This window comes from Danio rerio, chromosome 1, assembly GCF_052040795.2.
Source record: "Danio rerio strain M-AB ecotype USA chromosome 1, GRCz13ab, whole genome shotgun sequence".
Taxonomy (NCBI): Eukaryota; Metazoa; Chordata; class Actinopteri; order Cypriniformes; family Danionidae; genus Danio; species Danio rerio.
Genome location: NC_141021.1, coordinates 53,285,001 through 53,299,833, shown reverse-complemented (window position 1 = coordinate 53,299,833; position 14,833 = coordinate 53,285,001). Strand labels below are relative to the sequence as shown.

The following is a 14,833-nucleotide window of genomic DNA, read 5'->3' as shown; positions in this document are numbered from 1 at the left end:
TGGTCAGTTTTAAGTATTACTATTATAATATTATGTTGATCTATTGATTATGACAATCGTTTGTGTTTGTTAACGAAAGCATCAAGATTATAGGGATAGTTCAACCAAAGTGAAAATTTAGTTCAATTCAATTCAGCTTTATTTGTATAGCGCTTTTACAATGTAGATTGTGTCAAAGCAGGTTCACATAAATGGTCATAGTAACTGGATCAGGGTAGTTCAGTTTTCAGTGTTTAAGTTCAGTGTAGTTTAGCTCAGTTCAGTGTGGTGTAAAGTCATTACTGAGAGTCCAAACACTGAAGAGCAAATTCATCGATGTCACCATTTATTCACCCTCATGTGATTCCAAACCATTTTGTAAATGATATTTTGAAGAATGTTAGAAACTGGCAGCCATTAACATTCATCAAATGAAAAAAATATATATACTATAGATGTCAGTGGGTACCGGGTTCAGAATATCTTCTAAATAATGAAAGTAAATAAATATTAGGAATCGATAGATAACTATTAAAGCCATAACTCAAAAATGAACATTTTGTCATCATTTACTTAACATTCACTTCATCCAAACTGGTTTGAGATTCTTCTGTTGAACACAAAAGAAGATATTTTGAAGTATGTTGGAAACAGGTACCCACTGACTTCCATGTTTTTTTCTTGTCCTACGATGAATGACATGAATATCTTTGTGTTCAACTAAAAAACAAAACTCATAATGGTTAAAACCAATTAAAGGTGACTAAATTGTGAATTTCTGAATGAACTTTCCCTTTAAACTTAATGTTTTAATGTAAAATGGGTTCTGCATATTTGTAAAATAAATAAATAAACACAAATGTAAACACAAATAGGTTTTTTTCTATTTAAAAGTTTGTGTGTTTTTCTTGAAGGTTTTGCGTGACTCTGAGCCACCCATGTTGGGTCATACATGTGGAGGGACTCTCATTCATAAGAACTGGGTTCTGACCGCTGCTCACTGCTTTATCAGGTGAAAGCAAACGATTCCAGTCTTTATATACACTGTGAACACTAAAACAGACGCCACTGAATTATTTTAGGAACATTATAGGTGTACTTAAATAGACAGTTCACCCAAAAGTGAAAATTTACTCTCCCTCAAGTGGTTCCAAACCTTTTTAAAGTATCTAATCATTAAAAGATCAGCATCTCAGTTCAGACAACCATGCAACAGAAATTACAAATGATGATGATTTAGTTATGTTTATCAATCCTTCGTTCAAATCTGTGTTAGATCAAGAAAGAGATTCAGTTTTTACCCTTTTCAGTTATTTACAATCAATCAAATAACACAGAACTACTGGGATAACGGTTTATAGTTTAGATATACTTAATAACGGTTGTCCTAAGCATGTATACAAATTTCTTTCACATTTATGAGATGTGTCATTTCATGATTATAAAGGTCTTATGAACACCCCTTCAAGTAAAATTTTATCATTTTTTCGATTAAATTTAAAGTACACCTTTACCACCCTGCATTAATAAAAACTGATTTCAATCCCAATCATTCCAACTGCCACAATCACCTGAAGTTTTCCAGGTAGAGTAATTCCACAAGTGTACCTTTTAAACAGGCGCCGCCTGAATTACAGCTTTGTGTGTTTATCTGAGAGTGCAGATAAGATTCAATTACAGTGGACTATTTATGTGAATCTAAATGTATATCTTGCAATATTTCTATTTTTTGTGATTATTATTTATTGAAGAACAAAGAGTGCATACATAGCTAGCGACAACTATATACTAGTCAGGGTTTGCATTAAATAAAAATACATAAAAAAATTTAAATAATAAAATAAAACAAAAATAATAATAATAATAAATTAAATAATAAAAAAATAAATATACACATGTTTAAAAAAAAACTCTAGGGTGAGAATTATCTAGTATTGCACTTTTTTTTTTAATCTCCATTGTAAAATATAAACTCAACACAAATTCCAATTACCAGTCCGAATTTCTAGAATTGTATTATTTTTATTACATTAGGAATGAAATAGGGCCTCCATACTATAGTGATAGTAACTGGTTAAATTTTGTAAACCTTATTCACCCGTAGTGTCATGACATCATTGTAATAAGGCTTTCTTTATTTCATTTATCTCCATTTACCTCTAATAGTGTTGGCTTTTCTCAGGTATGCGGATGAGCTGCATCGCTGGAAGATGTGTTTAGGGAAACACAATCTGACTGTCTCTGAATCAACTGAGCAGTGTTTTAATGTGCTGGGTATCTATCGGCACGAGGGCTTCCAGTACCCGACGGTGCCCACGGTGGAGTTCGACATCGCTCTGGTGCGTTTGGATGGAGAGGTCACGGCCACCGAACACATCGATTTTGCCTGTCTGCCTTCCTTTGAGGAGCTCCTGCCCGGAGGCAAAAAATGCTACGCCACCGGCTGGGGAGATGAAACAGGTCAGGGTTATGAGATGTGAACGATGGTGATAAAGTTTTAAAGCTATAAGTAAGTTAGTAAGTGATGTACTGTTGTAGCACTGCACAGAAAATGTCTTTCGGTTTTCTTTAGTTTGGTCTCTTATTTATCACAGGTAGCCACAGTGAACCGCCAACTATTCCAGCATATGTTTTACGCAGCAGATGCCCTTCCCGCTGCAACCCAGTATTGAAAAACATTCATACATACACTACGGCCAATTTAGTTAATCCAGTTCACCTTCAGCTCATGTCTTTGGACTGTGGGGGAAACGGGAGCACCCAGAGGAAACCTATGCCAACACAAGGAGAATATGCAAACGCCACAACGCCATCAACAAGCCAGAATCAACAATTAAAAAGCCAGATTACAATTTGCTAAATTAAACTGGGAAAAAGACTCATTTTTGGAGACATGTCCTGTGGTCTGATAGAACTAAAATTGAACTGTTTGGCCATAATGACCAGAGTTACATTTGGAGGACAAAGGGGAAAGCTTACAAGCCTAGGAACACCATCCCAACTGGGAAGTATGGGGGCGGCAGCATCATGTTGTGGGGCTGTTTTGCTGCAGGAGGGACTGGTCCACTTCAAAGCATTGATGGCATCATGAAGAAAGAACATTATGTAGAAATACTGAAGCAACATCTCAAGACATCAGCCAGGAAATTAAAACATGGCCACAAATGGGTCTTCCAAACAGACCATGACCCTAAGCGTACTGCCAAATTAGTTAAAATGTGCTTTAAGGACTACAGAGTGAATGTTTTGGAGTGACCATCACAAAGCCCTGATGTCAATCCTATAGAACATTTGTGGGAAGAGTTGAAAAAGCTTGTGCGAGCAAGTCAGCCTACAAATCTGTCTCAGTTACACCAGTTCTGTCAGGTGGAATGGGCCAAAATTTCTTTAAACTATTGTGAGAAGTTTGTGGAAGGATACCCAAAACATTTGACCAAAGTTATACGGTTTAACTGTCTAGAATTTAATTAAAAACTCTCTAAAAAATTCTCTCATTATTCTGGCATTTAGCAAATGTAAATCATTTAGGTACTCCTAACAGACCTAAAATAGTCAACGTTTAGTATGATTTACCAAGAAGGTTGCTGGTTCGAGCCTCGGCTGGGTCAGTTGGCATTTTTTTGTGGAGTTTGCATGTTCTCCCTGCGTTCGGTTTCCCCCGGGTGCTCAGGTTTCTCCCACATCCAAAGACGGTGAATTGGGTAGGCTAAATTGTCCATAGTGTATGAGTGTGAATGAGTCTGTGTGGATGTTTCCCAGAGATGGGTTGCAGCTGGAAGGGCATCTGCTGTGTAAAACGTGCTGATAAGTTGGCAGTTCATTCCACTGTGGTGACGCCGGATTAATAAATGGACAAAAAGTGGTCAGGAGGTCAAATGTTGATAGTTTCAGAAGATAATAGGCTTAACTATTAATATAGTTGCATTGTCAGAGACAGGATTTGAACCCAGGTCTCCAGCGTCAGAGTCTGATTCCTTAACCACTGAGCCACAGGAAGATAGTGAATCCACCAGCAAGTAACTACTTGGACAGTAAGATATTTATGTACAAAAACAAACACACAAAAATCCAGACTTGGAACAACAAAAAATGTAGAGATAACAAAAGATTGTGTTAACAGAGGAACAAAAAGGCCAACAGACAAAATATCTCTGGAAAAACTAGAGTTAAAAAAAACAGGGAAAAGGCAATCAATTACTGAGCTCAAAAGAAAAAGTAGGGAGAAATAAGGACATCTAAGGGTAAAACAAAATCATGTAAATCTAAAATCATAAAAATGCCAGATCCTGACATGCATGTTCGTTTTTTTGTAAATAAATGACTTTATAATTAATGTTTTTTAAAGTATTTGTAGAATATAAAACATTAATAATAAAATTTTGGCACATAAAATCAGTGTAGTTATAAATAAATTTCGTTTATTGAATTAAAACTGAAATCTGAGAATTTCTGCATTATTCATGAGCATATATACAGAATTTTTAAACATTTTGGTTATTAATTTAAAATGTTTAAATATTAAATATTAATGCTAATTAATATTAATAAATTATTTAATAGTATATATAAATGGTAAAAAAAAAATAACACTGACAAATAAAACTAAATATTTCTTTAGATATTTATTTACATTTTTAGTAATTCATTAGTTTTGAAGGTTGAGACATAATTTTTCTAATTAAATATTAATTAAATAATTAATAGTACAAACTGTATAAATAATAAACAATAACACTGCCAAATAAAACTGTAAATATTTCTTTACATATACATATATATATATATATATATATATATATATATATATATATATATATATATATATATATATATACACACATATATATATATATATATATATATATATATATATATATATATATTATAATTAATTGATTTTAAAGGTGGATACATAATTTTTTGCTAATTAAATATTAATATATTTACATAGTACATAAATAATAAGTAGTCTAATAAGTCTAGTACATAAATAATAAAAAAAAAATAATGCTGTGCCAAATAAAACTGTAAATATGTCTTTGTCTCATAATATATGTTAATAAAATGTAAGTGGTGGACTTTTTTTACTTACTCTAACAGGGCAGTGATTATCTAAATTTGCTTATACACATTTTTGCCCTGATGTAAAAAATCAGGGACTAAAAATATACAGATCCTATATATGCACAATGTATACTCACTGGCCCACATACCTGACAATGCTGATAGTCTCCAAAGACTCTAGAGTAACTGCGCCCTCTGCTGTACAGTTTTCACAATGCATCCTGAAATACACAGCAAACTCAAGTTACAATCCGTATTTATCATTCCTCAAACAAAAAATACATGTCATCTTTCCCATAGGTAACTCCACGGCTCCCAAAGTGGCTGAAACCCTGAATCAGGTGGCCCTGCCAGTGGTGCCATATGAAACCTGTAAACGCATGGACTACTGGTGGTTTCAGGTCAAGACCTCCATGATCTGCTGTGGCTACACTTCACCTGATGAGCTCAAATCTGTGTGTCAGGTGGGAAAATTATCTGGGATAAACTACTCTAAATCTAAATGTGGAGCCTGATAAATTTATTCTGTTTTTGGTATGTTAAGTGTGCACAAATGTGAGGACTAGCCAAAGTTGCTGGTCAAGTTCACCTAATGGCCACTGGTGTCACCACTAACTAGAGAAGGGTATCTTATACAATACAAAATGGTATCTTGCCTAAAATGGTGACTGAACCAATATTTTTAATAAAAAGGCCTACTAAATGATGGTTTATGTCACTGAAGAATGACTTTTATTTAAACAATATTTCAATTGAACAACATATTAAAAGCTTTAAACATGTAAATATAAAACTGAAGTAAACACACAACAAAATAAATAATCATAACAAACTCACATCATAAGCAATTAAGCCACCAAATCCAACTTCCATAATCTTAGCTGCCGTCGTTTTCATGGCTTTGATCGTCTTTTTCTTCATCATCTTGGTAGTCCTCTTTTTCTTCATCGTCATCGCCATTCTCTTGGTCTTAGTCGTCATCTTCATCTTTGTCGTCTTGGTAGTCCTCTTCTTTGTCTTGGTCTTCATCGCCATCTTAGTGACATTATCATGGTCTTTTTTGCCATCTTGGCATTAGTCTTCAACTTTTTAGTCCTTTTGGCCTTGGTCATCCTCTTCTTCGTCTTGGTCTACATCTTTTTTCTTCATTATCATTATTTTCTTTGTAATCGTCACTATCTTAGTTTTCTCTTAGCCATCTTATCAATCTTGTCTTAGTCATCATCATCTTCAGCTTGGCATTAATCTTCGTTGTCTTGGACTTTGTCTTCATGGTTGTCATCTTAGTCTTCATGATCGTCTGCTTTGTCCACTCAAAGTGGTCCAAGTTTTGTCCAAGTGGTCATCTTAGTCTTCTTGCTCTTTGGATTGGTCTTCTTCGCCACCTTTGACGTTAGCCTGCTTGATCTTTGTCTTCATCCGTAAGATGAACATTTTCTTGGATGTTATCTTGGTCTTAGTCTTTGTCATTTTGCTCTTAGCGTTTTTCTTCATTGTCCTCATGTTCTTGCTGTTTGTCTTTGTCTTCTTGCTGTTGGTGTTTATCTTCCTGGTCTTCTTGCTGTTGGTCTTTGTCTCCTTGGTGTTAGTCTTTGTCTTCTTCTTCTTGGTCTTTGTCTTCTTGGACTTCTTGCTATTGGTCTTTGTCTCCTTGGTCTTCTTGATGTTAGTCTTTGTCTTCTTCTTCTTGGTCTTTGTCTTCTTAGACTTCTTGCTGTTGGTCTTTGTCTCCTTGGTCTTCTTGATGTTAGTCTTTGTCTTCTTCTTCTTAGTCTTTGTCTTCTTGGACTTCTTGCTGTTGGTCTTTGTCTCCTTGGTCTTCGTCTTCTTGGTCTTCTTGATGTTAGTCTTTATCTTCTTCTTGGCCTTTGTCTTCTTGGAGTTCTTGCTGTTGATCTTTGTCTCCTTGGTCTTCTTGATGTTAGTGTTTGTCTTCATCTTCTTGGTCTTCGTCTTCTTGGACTGCTTGCTGTTTGTCTTTGTCATCATCTTCTTTGTCGTTCTCTTCTTCATCTTGGTCTTCTTCACCATCTTTGTCGTTTTCTTGTCCTTGGTCATCTGCTTGGTCTTCTTCTTCATCTGTCAGAGTCGGGGATAGAACCCGGGTCTCTGGTGTGAGAGGTGAATCACTTACCCACTGAGCTACTGGGAGGTGATGAACCTGATCAACAAAAGGCAACTTGCTTCTTTGTGGATACTCATTGTAGTTAGGTAAGTTAGGTACAGCAAAAACAGAGAGTCTTCCAATAATCCACAGCAAAGTACAATTTCAAAGATGTATGCTAATATAAGTTAATATCTTTTAAGTTCCTTTTTTTAATAAACACACTGCATTTTAGCAGTAAAAAGCTACAATACAAATTTTTGAGCTGAAGCTTGACTGCAAAATTAAATTGCAAATCAAATCAAAATCACAATATCTGTTTAAAAAAAAAACTCAACTAGATATTTTTCCCAAATCACACAGCACTAAAGTCTATTAACCAATAATAATGTTGCTTTCAAAACTAATTCATTGTCACAGGGTGATTCGGGTGGACCCTTGGTATGCCAAGACAGCCCCTCTGCCCCCTGGGAGGTTCACGGCATCACTAGTTTTGGTCCGATCGGCTGTGTCTTTGATAAGAAGCCCAGCGTCTTCACTCGTTCCTCTGTTTACCTGCCCTGGATAGAGAACGTCATCCGCAAAGACATCTACGACTTCACCAGTATGTCTGTTTGATTCCTGCATTTTCTGGAATTAGTGGATCTCAATTCCAGTCCTAGCACCCCACGACTCTGCATATTTTGTATGGTTCTCTTTTAACATTAGATATTTGTTCTAATTTGATCGTAAGTGCCCTGCAAAGTAAACTCTACAGAAATATGTACTCTATTTATATGGCATTCTGTGGCTCATTTCCACTGAGCAGGACAATACAGTTCTGTAAACATATTTATTTGATTTTTTACTGTACAAACTACCAAAATATTTACCTTAAAACTTTTTTGGACTCAATTGTAAGGCTACATTGTAAGGGTAGCCATTTGTAGTGTTGGACTTTCTAAAGTGCACTTATTCAATACCACAATGCACCGCAAAAAAATTGTAAACAACCCACGTACACTCAACAGCTAGAAAATACCTATAATACATTATGAGAGTTCACGTGCCAAATGAATTTCCATGTCTGACCACAAGGTGACTTCCACAGCGGAATCCTATCAGTGTTTTAAAATCAAGTTTTAAAATAAAATATTATATAATTGAAGTGATGTTTGTATAACAAAAAAAACACTTAGGTTGTGTCCGAAATTGCATACTTCCATACTATATAGTATGTTAAAAACAGTTTCCGAGCTAAGTAGTCTGAATTTATAGTATTGGAAAATGTGAGTATGCGAGAAGTACCTTAATGACCAACTAATTTCGGTAATATTCTAAAGTGTGTGTTCGATAAATGACATAATATCCCATAATGCAATGCGAGATAATTTATGAACGTAAATGCTGATTAATACTTCTGCATCAAGCGCACACGTATGCTGCGGTGCATCCTTAGCGCAGTCGCATGGCCTCAACTACGTATAGCACAAGCTCTGTGATTGGTCGGCTTGGTAGCTGTGACCAGTGTGGGCTGGATCAAGAGCCACACGAACCCGTTGGAGCAATTGTTTTCAAGTGTCAAGTCCTGTGAAGGAGCTTAAGATGGAAACTTTTGTTTTGTGTTTGACTTATGATTAATTTTGTTGCACGTCTGCCGGTTCACACCTCTGAATGAACAAATTTTAGCTACTTGTCAGGGCCGGAGTGGGACTCCTTTTCAGCCCTGGAGTTTCAAGCCAGACCAGCCCACCTCAGTTCATGACTGATTATATTAAAATAATGTCATTTCCAAATCAGTTTCTAATGACACGATCACGTCTTTTTCAAGAAATAAGCTGCTTTAGAACTTGAAATGTTCAACAACCCAAACAGTATTATATGTCTTAACAATAAAAAAATAAAGTAGACAGGTAAGGATCGAACTCGGGTCCTGCGGTGTGGTAACGCAACATGCTGACCACTGGACCACAAAGGCGCTGATGTTACAAATTTGTCTATTGACGGCTTAATCTTTTTCTCCCCTTTCTAGATTTCTGACCAATTTATGTCAGATTTATTAATGTAGTGAATCATCTGATTTTCATTGAATAAATGAAAAAAAGTGCGACTGCTGAGAGTGCTAGCAGCTAGGGACACTGGCCCTCGCGGCCAAAAAACGGATGGGCCCACCGGGAATTCTCACGGTCCTCCCGATTAGCCAATCCGGGCCTGCTACTTGTACATTAAGGTAGTGTTCACAAAAAATAAAACACCCATGAAGAAACTCGACACAGAGGAACACATAAAACCTACTGCCAGCTAGCATTTTGCAAGTGTTATTGCAGAGCAGCACAAACAGCACGCAGAAGTATAGATACATAACCATGCGCAAGGAAAACAACGCTGATCACTCTATGCAGAAGTATAAATCAGCCTTAAGTAAAGCGACAAAACTGATGCTGGTAGGTCAAGTAATAATAACAAATTGCGAATGTAGTACGTCCACATTCCATTCATATTATTCACATTCATACTATATAGAACGTACTTAAAAAAAAAGGGTTGAAATATGTCCTCAAGCTGGGATTCGAACTCAGGACACCCTGATGTGCCTCTGCACCAAATGTCAGCACTTGAACCACTAGGCTATTGCGCCGGCAGAATGTTCATATCTAAAGCTCATGTAGTAAATTCAAATGAAAATGTAGTACCTACTCGAGTTGTAGGCGATTTGGGACACAGCCTTGGTCAACATACTAATACATAGCGTTATTGTGATTAATTATAAGTGGTTAATAACTAATCAATCTGTTATACAATTGAAATCTAAGCTGTACGAGGAATGAATCAACCTGCAAAGCATATACAAAATTAAATTCCTTTTAATCAGGGGTGCGGCTAGCCGGTTTAAACCCCAGGGCTGAGCAAATAGGGGTTTGGGCCCCTTAATAGTAGCTCTCGGGGTCCTAAAAGTCAAACTTCCCTCCCTAGTGGCGCCCCTGCTTCGAATGCGAGTGATCAAATTTACTCACTTGTTTAATTCTTCACACTTGTTTTACTCGTCACTTCTTTAAGTAGACTATATTAGTAAACTAATGTAGGGAATAGTGAATGAGGCTACAGGGTGCAATTTCGAAGGTAAGGGAGTAGGGAGCAATGAACACTGTGTTGGTACCTAATCAATTATAATGCTTCATTCACACTAGTAGTGACTCTCTGGGTGGCGACCTGCTGCAAACGCAAGTGTGTGTAGGTAAACAGTATACAGCACGAATACAACCGGACTCTGAGTGAGCTAAGAGAAGATCACGTGAGCTCTACTGGTGCTCCTATTGGTTGTCTCTCAAGAAAGTCGATCTTCATTTCCATAAAGTTCTCAACTTTGCTGCGTCGCTCAACACGCACACCTGATTGCCAACGGTCGCTGTCGCTCGCATAGGCAGAGGTGGTCGTCTGAAGTAGCTCTCTTCATTGAAATGAACGGACTCGTCGTTCGTAGTGTCAATGAGGCTTGACACCGTTCAGCATTGACTTCTTTTCTAATGACCTGGTTGTCAGGTGTTTCAAAAAAATGGGTCACACAAAATATGCAGAGCAGTAGAGCATGAGGACTGCGATTGAGAAAAGCTGATCTACAGTATTTAGAATGGAGTTTAAAAGCCTTTTCTTTTTCTCAAGCTTCTGGTTGTGGTGGACTTAAAGATCTATTTGGAACAGAGGGCACGGTGGCATCAATGCATCACCCAGATACCTACACTAACAGAGCTGCCTGCCAGTGGAACATCCGCGTGCCCACCGGGAAAAACGTCTACCTTCACTTTAACAGCTTCTCCCTGGAGGAGACCGCACTGTGCCTCAATGACAAAGTCACTCTCAGTGATAGCATCGGCTCCCTGGGTAGAAATTTCCCATGCGGCATGTCCATATATATCAGTGTGCTTTCAGGTGGTAATATGGATGAGAAATAATATACGGTGTGCTCTTCTTCCCAGGCACCCACTGCAGCACATCTCCTCCGAGAGATCTGGTAGCGATTGATGACAGACTGACGATCAGCTTCTCCTCGAATGACAAAATCGTGGACACAGGGTTCAGTGCTACATGGAAAGCAGTGGATCCTGTTGATATAGAGTGTGAGTGAACAAAAAAACGTCTAAGTGAACAGTGTGTTGAGTACATTTTGTTTCATAACTGGGTTATGATCAATGGCGTTTTCTAAGGCAAGCTTCTACATCTTTTGACCAGAGTTGAGGAAAATTACTTTTCAAGGTAATGCATTACAATATTGAGTTACTCTCCCAAAAAGTAACTACTTAGTTATTTGTAATGCCTTCCCCCTAATAATGTCTATTGACCATAATAAATTTCATAAACCTCTAACTCCGCTAGAACACCGTAGCAACCACATAGCATCCGCTTGTTAAGTGGTGACGTGTTGGTGACGTATGTAATACTGTTGGCAGTATGTTAAACTGCCATTCATTTGAGTTGAGAAATCATTCGTTTATGATTTATGCTTTTTATTTATATCACACATTAAAGTTAATTTTACATAAAGTCATAGTGTACACAACAATCTATGGGCTTACTCCATAACTAATACCAAAATTTTAACAATTTATAAAAAAATGAATTACTTTCTGGCCATTGGATATTAGGCATGGACATATATATATATATATATATATATATATATATATATATATATATATATATATATATATATATATATATTGCGATAGTGATTTTCGAAAGTATTAAATCGCTTTGTAAACGTTTATTATTACCATTTCATGAGTCTCCCCATTCAGTTGAATAAAGTGCTTGGACCCTGAAGCCGCTCTGCATGATGTAAGACTTAACAAGTGGATACATGTTGTCAAACAATCCAATTTAAGAACCGTTTAGAACATCTTTTTTTAAATTATTATTTTTAGGGTTTTTCACCTTTGTTGGATAGGAAAATAGAAAGAATTGACAGGAAAGCATTGGGAGCAGAGAGACAGGAAGGATCAGCATAGGACCACGAGGCGGAATCGAACTCGGGTCACCATGAGCACCAGAGTGCATGTGTCGACACACTATCCACTACACCACTGGCGCTGACCTTTCAGAACATCTTTTTAACTGAGAATTGAGCTAATGACCATTCAGGAACATCACAGAAACTGCACAGCAACACACTGGCAGCCACTTTTGAAACTCTATCAACTAACCATTCAGATCACTGTGCAGAAGCAACATATTTTGTTGGGTTCACACCCAACGCAAAGAGAACAATGCGTCACTGGCTCTAGTTTACTCATAGTATGTTTTTCGCACACAGTTGAGTGCACGGATATTGCGCGTAATTTGCAATTATAGCAAATTCCACATGTTCACAGCAAACAAATAATTCACACAACCTTGTGAAAACCACCTCTATGTGCACATTTCTATTGATTTTGTATTCAATTTAAACATGCAAATACTTCAATTCGCATTTGGGCTGAACGCAGCATTAAAGTTGAATTCCGAAAGTAAAAACTATTTTTTTCCATTGGGAAATTGATTGTATATGATTTTTTTTAACCCATACAGTATGTTTGAATTAAAGCAGGGCTGTCAAAGTCAGTTCCTGGAGGGCCGCAGCCCTGCACAGTTGAGCTCCAACCCTGCTTTAACACACTTACCTGTAGGTTTTAAACAAGCCTGAAGAACTCAACTAGTTTGATCAGCTGTGTTTAATTAGGGTTGGAACTGAACTGCAGACGTGCGGCCCTCCAGGAACTGACTTTGACACCTAAAAATGAAAACATACTCAGCCTTAAGTGGTTCCAATCCTTTATAGCTTCTTTCTTTTGTTGAAGACAATATATTATATATTATTAATAAAATATTCTGAAGAAAACTGAAAAGTGGTAACCCCTGACTACCATAGTTGGAAAAAACAAATATTATGGAAGCCAATGGTTCAATGTTTCCAAAATATCTTCTTTTTTGTTCAACAGACAAAAAAATAAATAAATAAATCAAACAAGGAACGAGTAGAGAATTTTATTTTTTGGATAACCTATCTCTTTATGTCACTGGTATCAAAGCCAGTTCCTGGAAGGCCCACAGCTCTGCACAGTTTAGTTCCAACCCTGCTTTTACACACTTACCTTTATGTGTTAAACAAGCCTGAAGGACTCAATTAGCTTGATCAGTTGGGTTTAATTAGGGTTGAAACAAAACTGTGCAGAGCTGCGGCCCTCCAGAAACTGGGTATGAGACCTGTGCTTAAAGGAAACTTATTTAAAAAAATAATAAGTTAAACAGCTGAATTTGTGTAGGAAACTACATTTCCCATGATGCTGTGCAAACAATTTCTCCAGAAATAGTTATTATCAATTATTACACAATGCCTTTAGATAAGATTCTTTAGTTTTTAGGTCTGCTAGTCACATGAAGCACCCCAGTATCAGTAGTGTCTGGATGCAGCCTTTATGATGCAAGCTGACCATCTCTTAGAGATGCAATGTCAGACACAATGCACTCAATGGAGCTAGTGACTTCATTGTAAGGGGTAGGGTTAGGTGAGCCCATTTTAAAGCATTGCATGCAGCTCAAATTGCATCCAGACCCCTCTCCCCTATCTTCTCAAAATAATAACTTTTCAATATTTGTCTCAGACTCCAATTCACTCTATAGTAACAGACCAGCAACCTGTAGTCGTGAATCTCTATCTATCAACCAATTAGAACACAGTAGCAACCCCACAGCAACATCATGGAAATCTCTTAGAGCACCCCATACCATTGAACTAACAACCCATTATATTTTGTCTGTAAATCTCCAGCTGCTGTTGGCTGTGGTGGACACTTCACAAGTCAAAAGGGCGAGCTCCAATCACCCAACTGGCCCAATGACTACCCAAAACAAGCAGTGTGCACCTGGACTATCTCTGTTCCCACAGCCTCCGGAATCCATATAGTCTTCACTCACTTTGATCTACAGCCTGTTGGTTTGTTGGGGCAGTGTGTGGATTATGTGGAGGTCCTTGATGCAGCTGGAACATCACAAGGTTTGAATATAAAATGATTAAATATGAAATTGTAAAAAGCTGCATTTCCCATTTTAATATTGTAACATTTTTCTTTGTTCAGGCAAATTTTGTGAATCTGAGCCATTATCCTTAACTGTCAAAGGGGTAAAAGCCACCATCCGCTTTCTCAGTAATGATGCCAACCAGAAAAAGGGTTTTCAAGGACACTGGACAACTGATCCTGGTGTTTCTTCTAAAAATCACTTCTAAAATGGGGTTTCAAGGACACTGGACCACTGATCTTGGTGTTTCTCCAAAAAATATCTTCTAAAATGGTTTTCCAAAGACAGTGGACCACAAATCCTGGCGTTTCTCCTAAAAATATCTTCTAAAATGGGTTTTCAAGGACACTGGACCACAAATCCTGGTGTTTCTCCTAAAATATCTTCTAAAATGGCTTTTCAAGGACACTGGACCACAAATCCTGCTGTTTCTCCTAAAACATAACTTCTAAAATGGAATTCCAAGGACACTGGACCACCAATCCTGGTGTTTCTCCTAAAACATAACTTCAAAAATGGGTTTTCGAGGACACTGGACCACCGATGCTGGTGTTTCTAAAAAAAAAAAAAATCACTTCTAAAATGGATTTCCAAAAACACTGGACCACACATCCTGGTGTTACTCCTAAAAAATATCTTCTAAAATGGGTTTCCAAA

At 37.2% G+C, this 14,833-nt stretch overlaps 2 protein-coding genes across 2 annotated transcripts in view; one reads left to right on the top strand and one right to left on the bottom strand.

Annotated features, from left to right (window-relative positions):
- otx2a (orthodenticle homeobox 2a) overlaps window positions 1-14,833 on the bottom strand; it is a 238,850-nt gene that overhangs the window by 121,221 nt on the left and 102,796 nt on the right. Inside the window, exons 4-6 of the mRNA XM_087235153.1 lie at window positions 5,193-5,264; window positions 3,888-3,961; window positions 2,137-2,422 (exon numbers count right to left, since the gene is read on the bottom strand). The gene's annotated coding sequence lies outside the window, so the exon portion shown is untranslated. The remainder of the gene's footprint in view (window positions 1-2,136; window positions 2,423-3,887; window positions 3,962-5,192; window positions 5,265-14,833) is intronic.
- zgc:154142 overlaps window positions 1-14,833 on the top strand; it is a 43,246-nt gene that overhangs the window by 27,386 nt on the left and 1,027 nt on the right. Inside the window, exons 13-20 of the mRNA NM_001099240.1 lie at window positions 894-991; window positions 2,162-2,439; window positions 5,344-5,507; window positions 7,568-7,751; window positions 10,787-11,005; window positions 11,101-11,241; window positions 13,929-14,153; window positions 14,236-14,833. The exon at window positions 14,236-14,833 is cut by the window's right edge and continues 1,027 nt beyond it. Of these exons, the coding sequence (NP_001092710.1) occupies window positions 894-991; window positions 2,162-2,439; window positions 5,344-5,507; window positions 7,568-7,751; window positions 10,787-11,005; window positions 11,101-11,241; window positions 13,929-14,153; window positions 14,236-14,384 (1,458 nt within the window). The 3' untranslated portion in view covers window positions 14,385-14,833. The remainder of the gene's footprint in view (window positions 1-893; window positions 992-2,161; window positions 2,440-5,343; window positions 5,508-7,567; window positions 7,752-10,786; window positions 11,006-11,100; window positions 11,242-13,928; window positions 14,154-14,235) is intronic.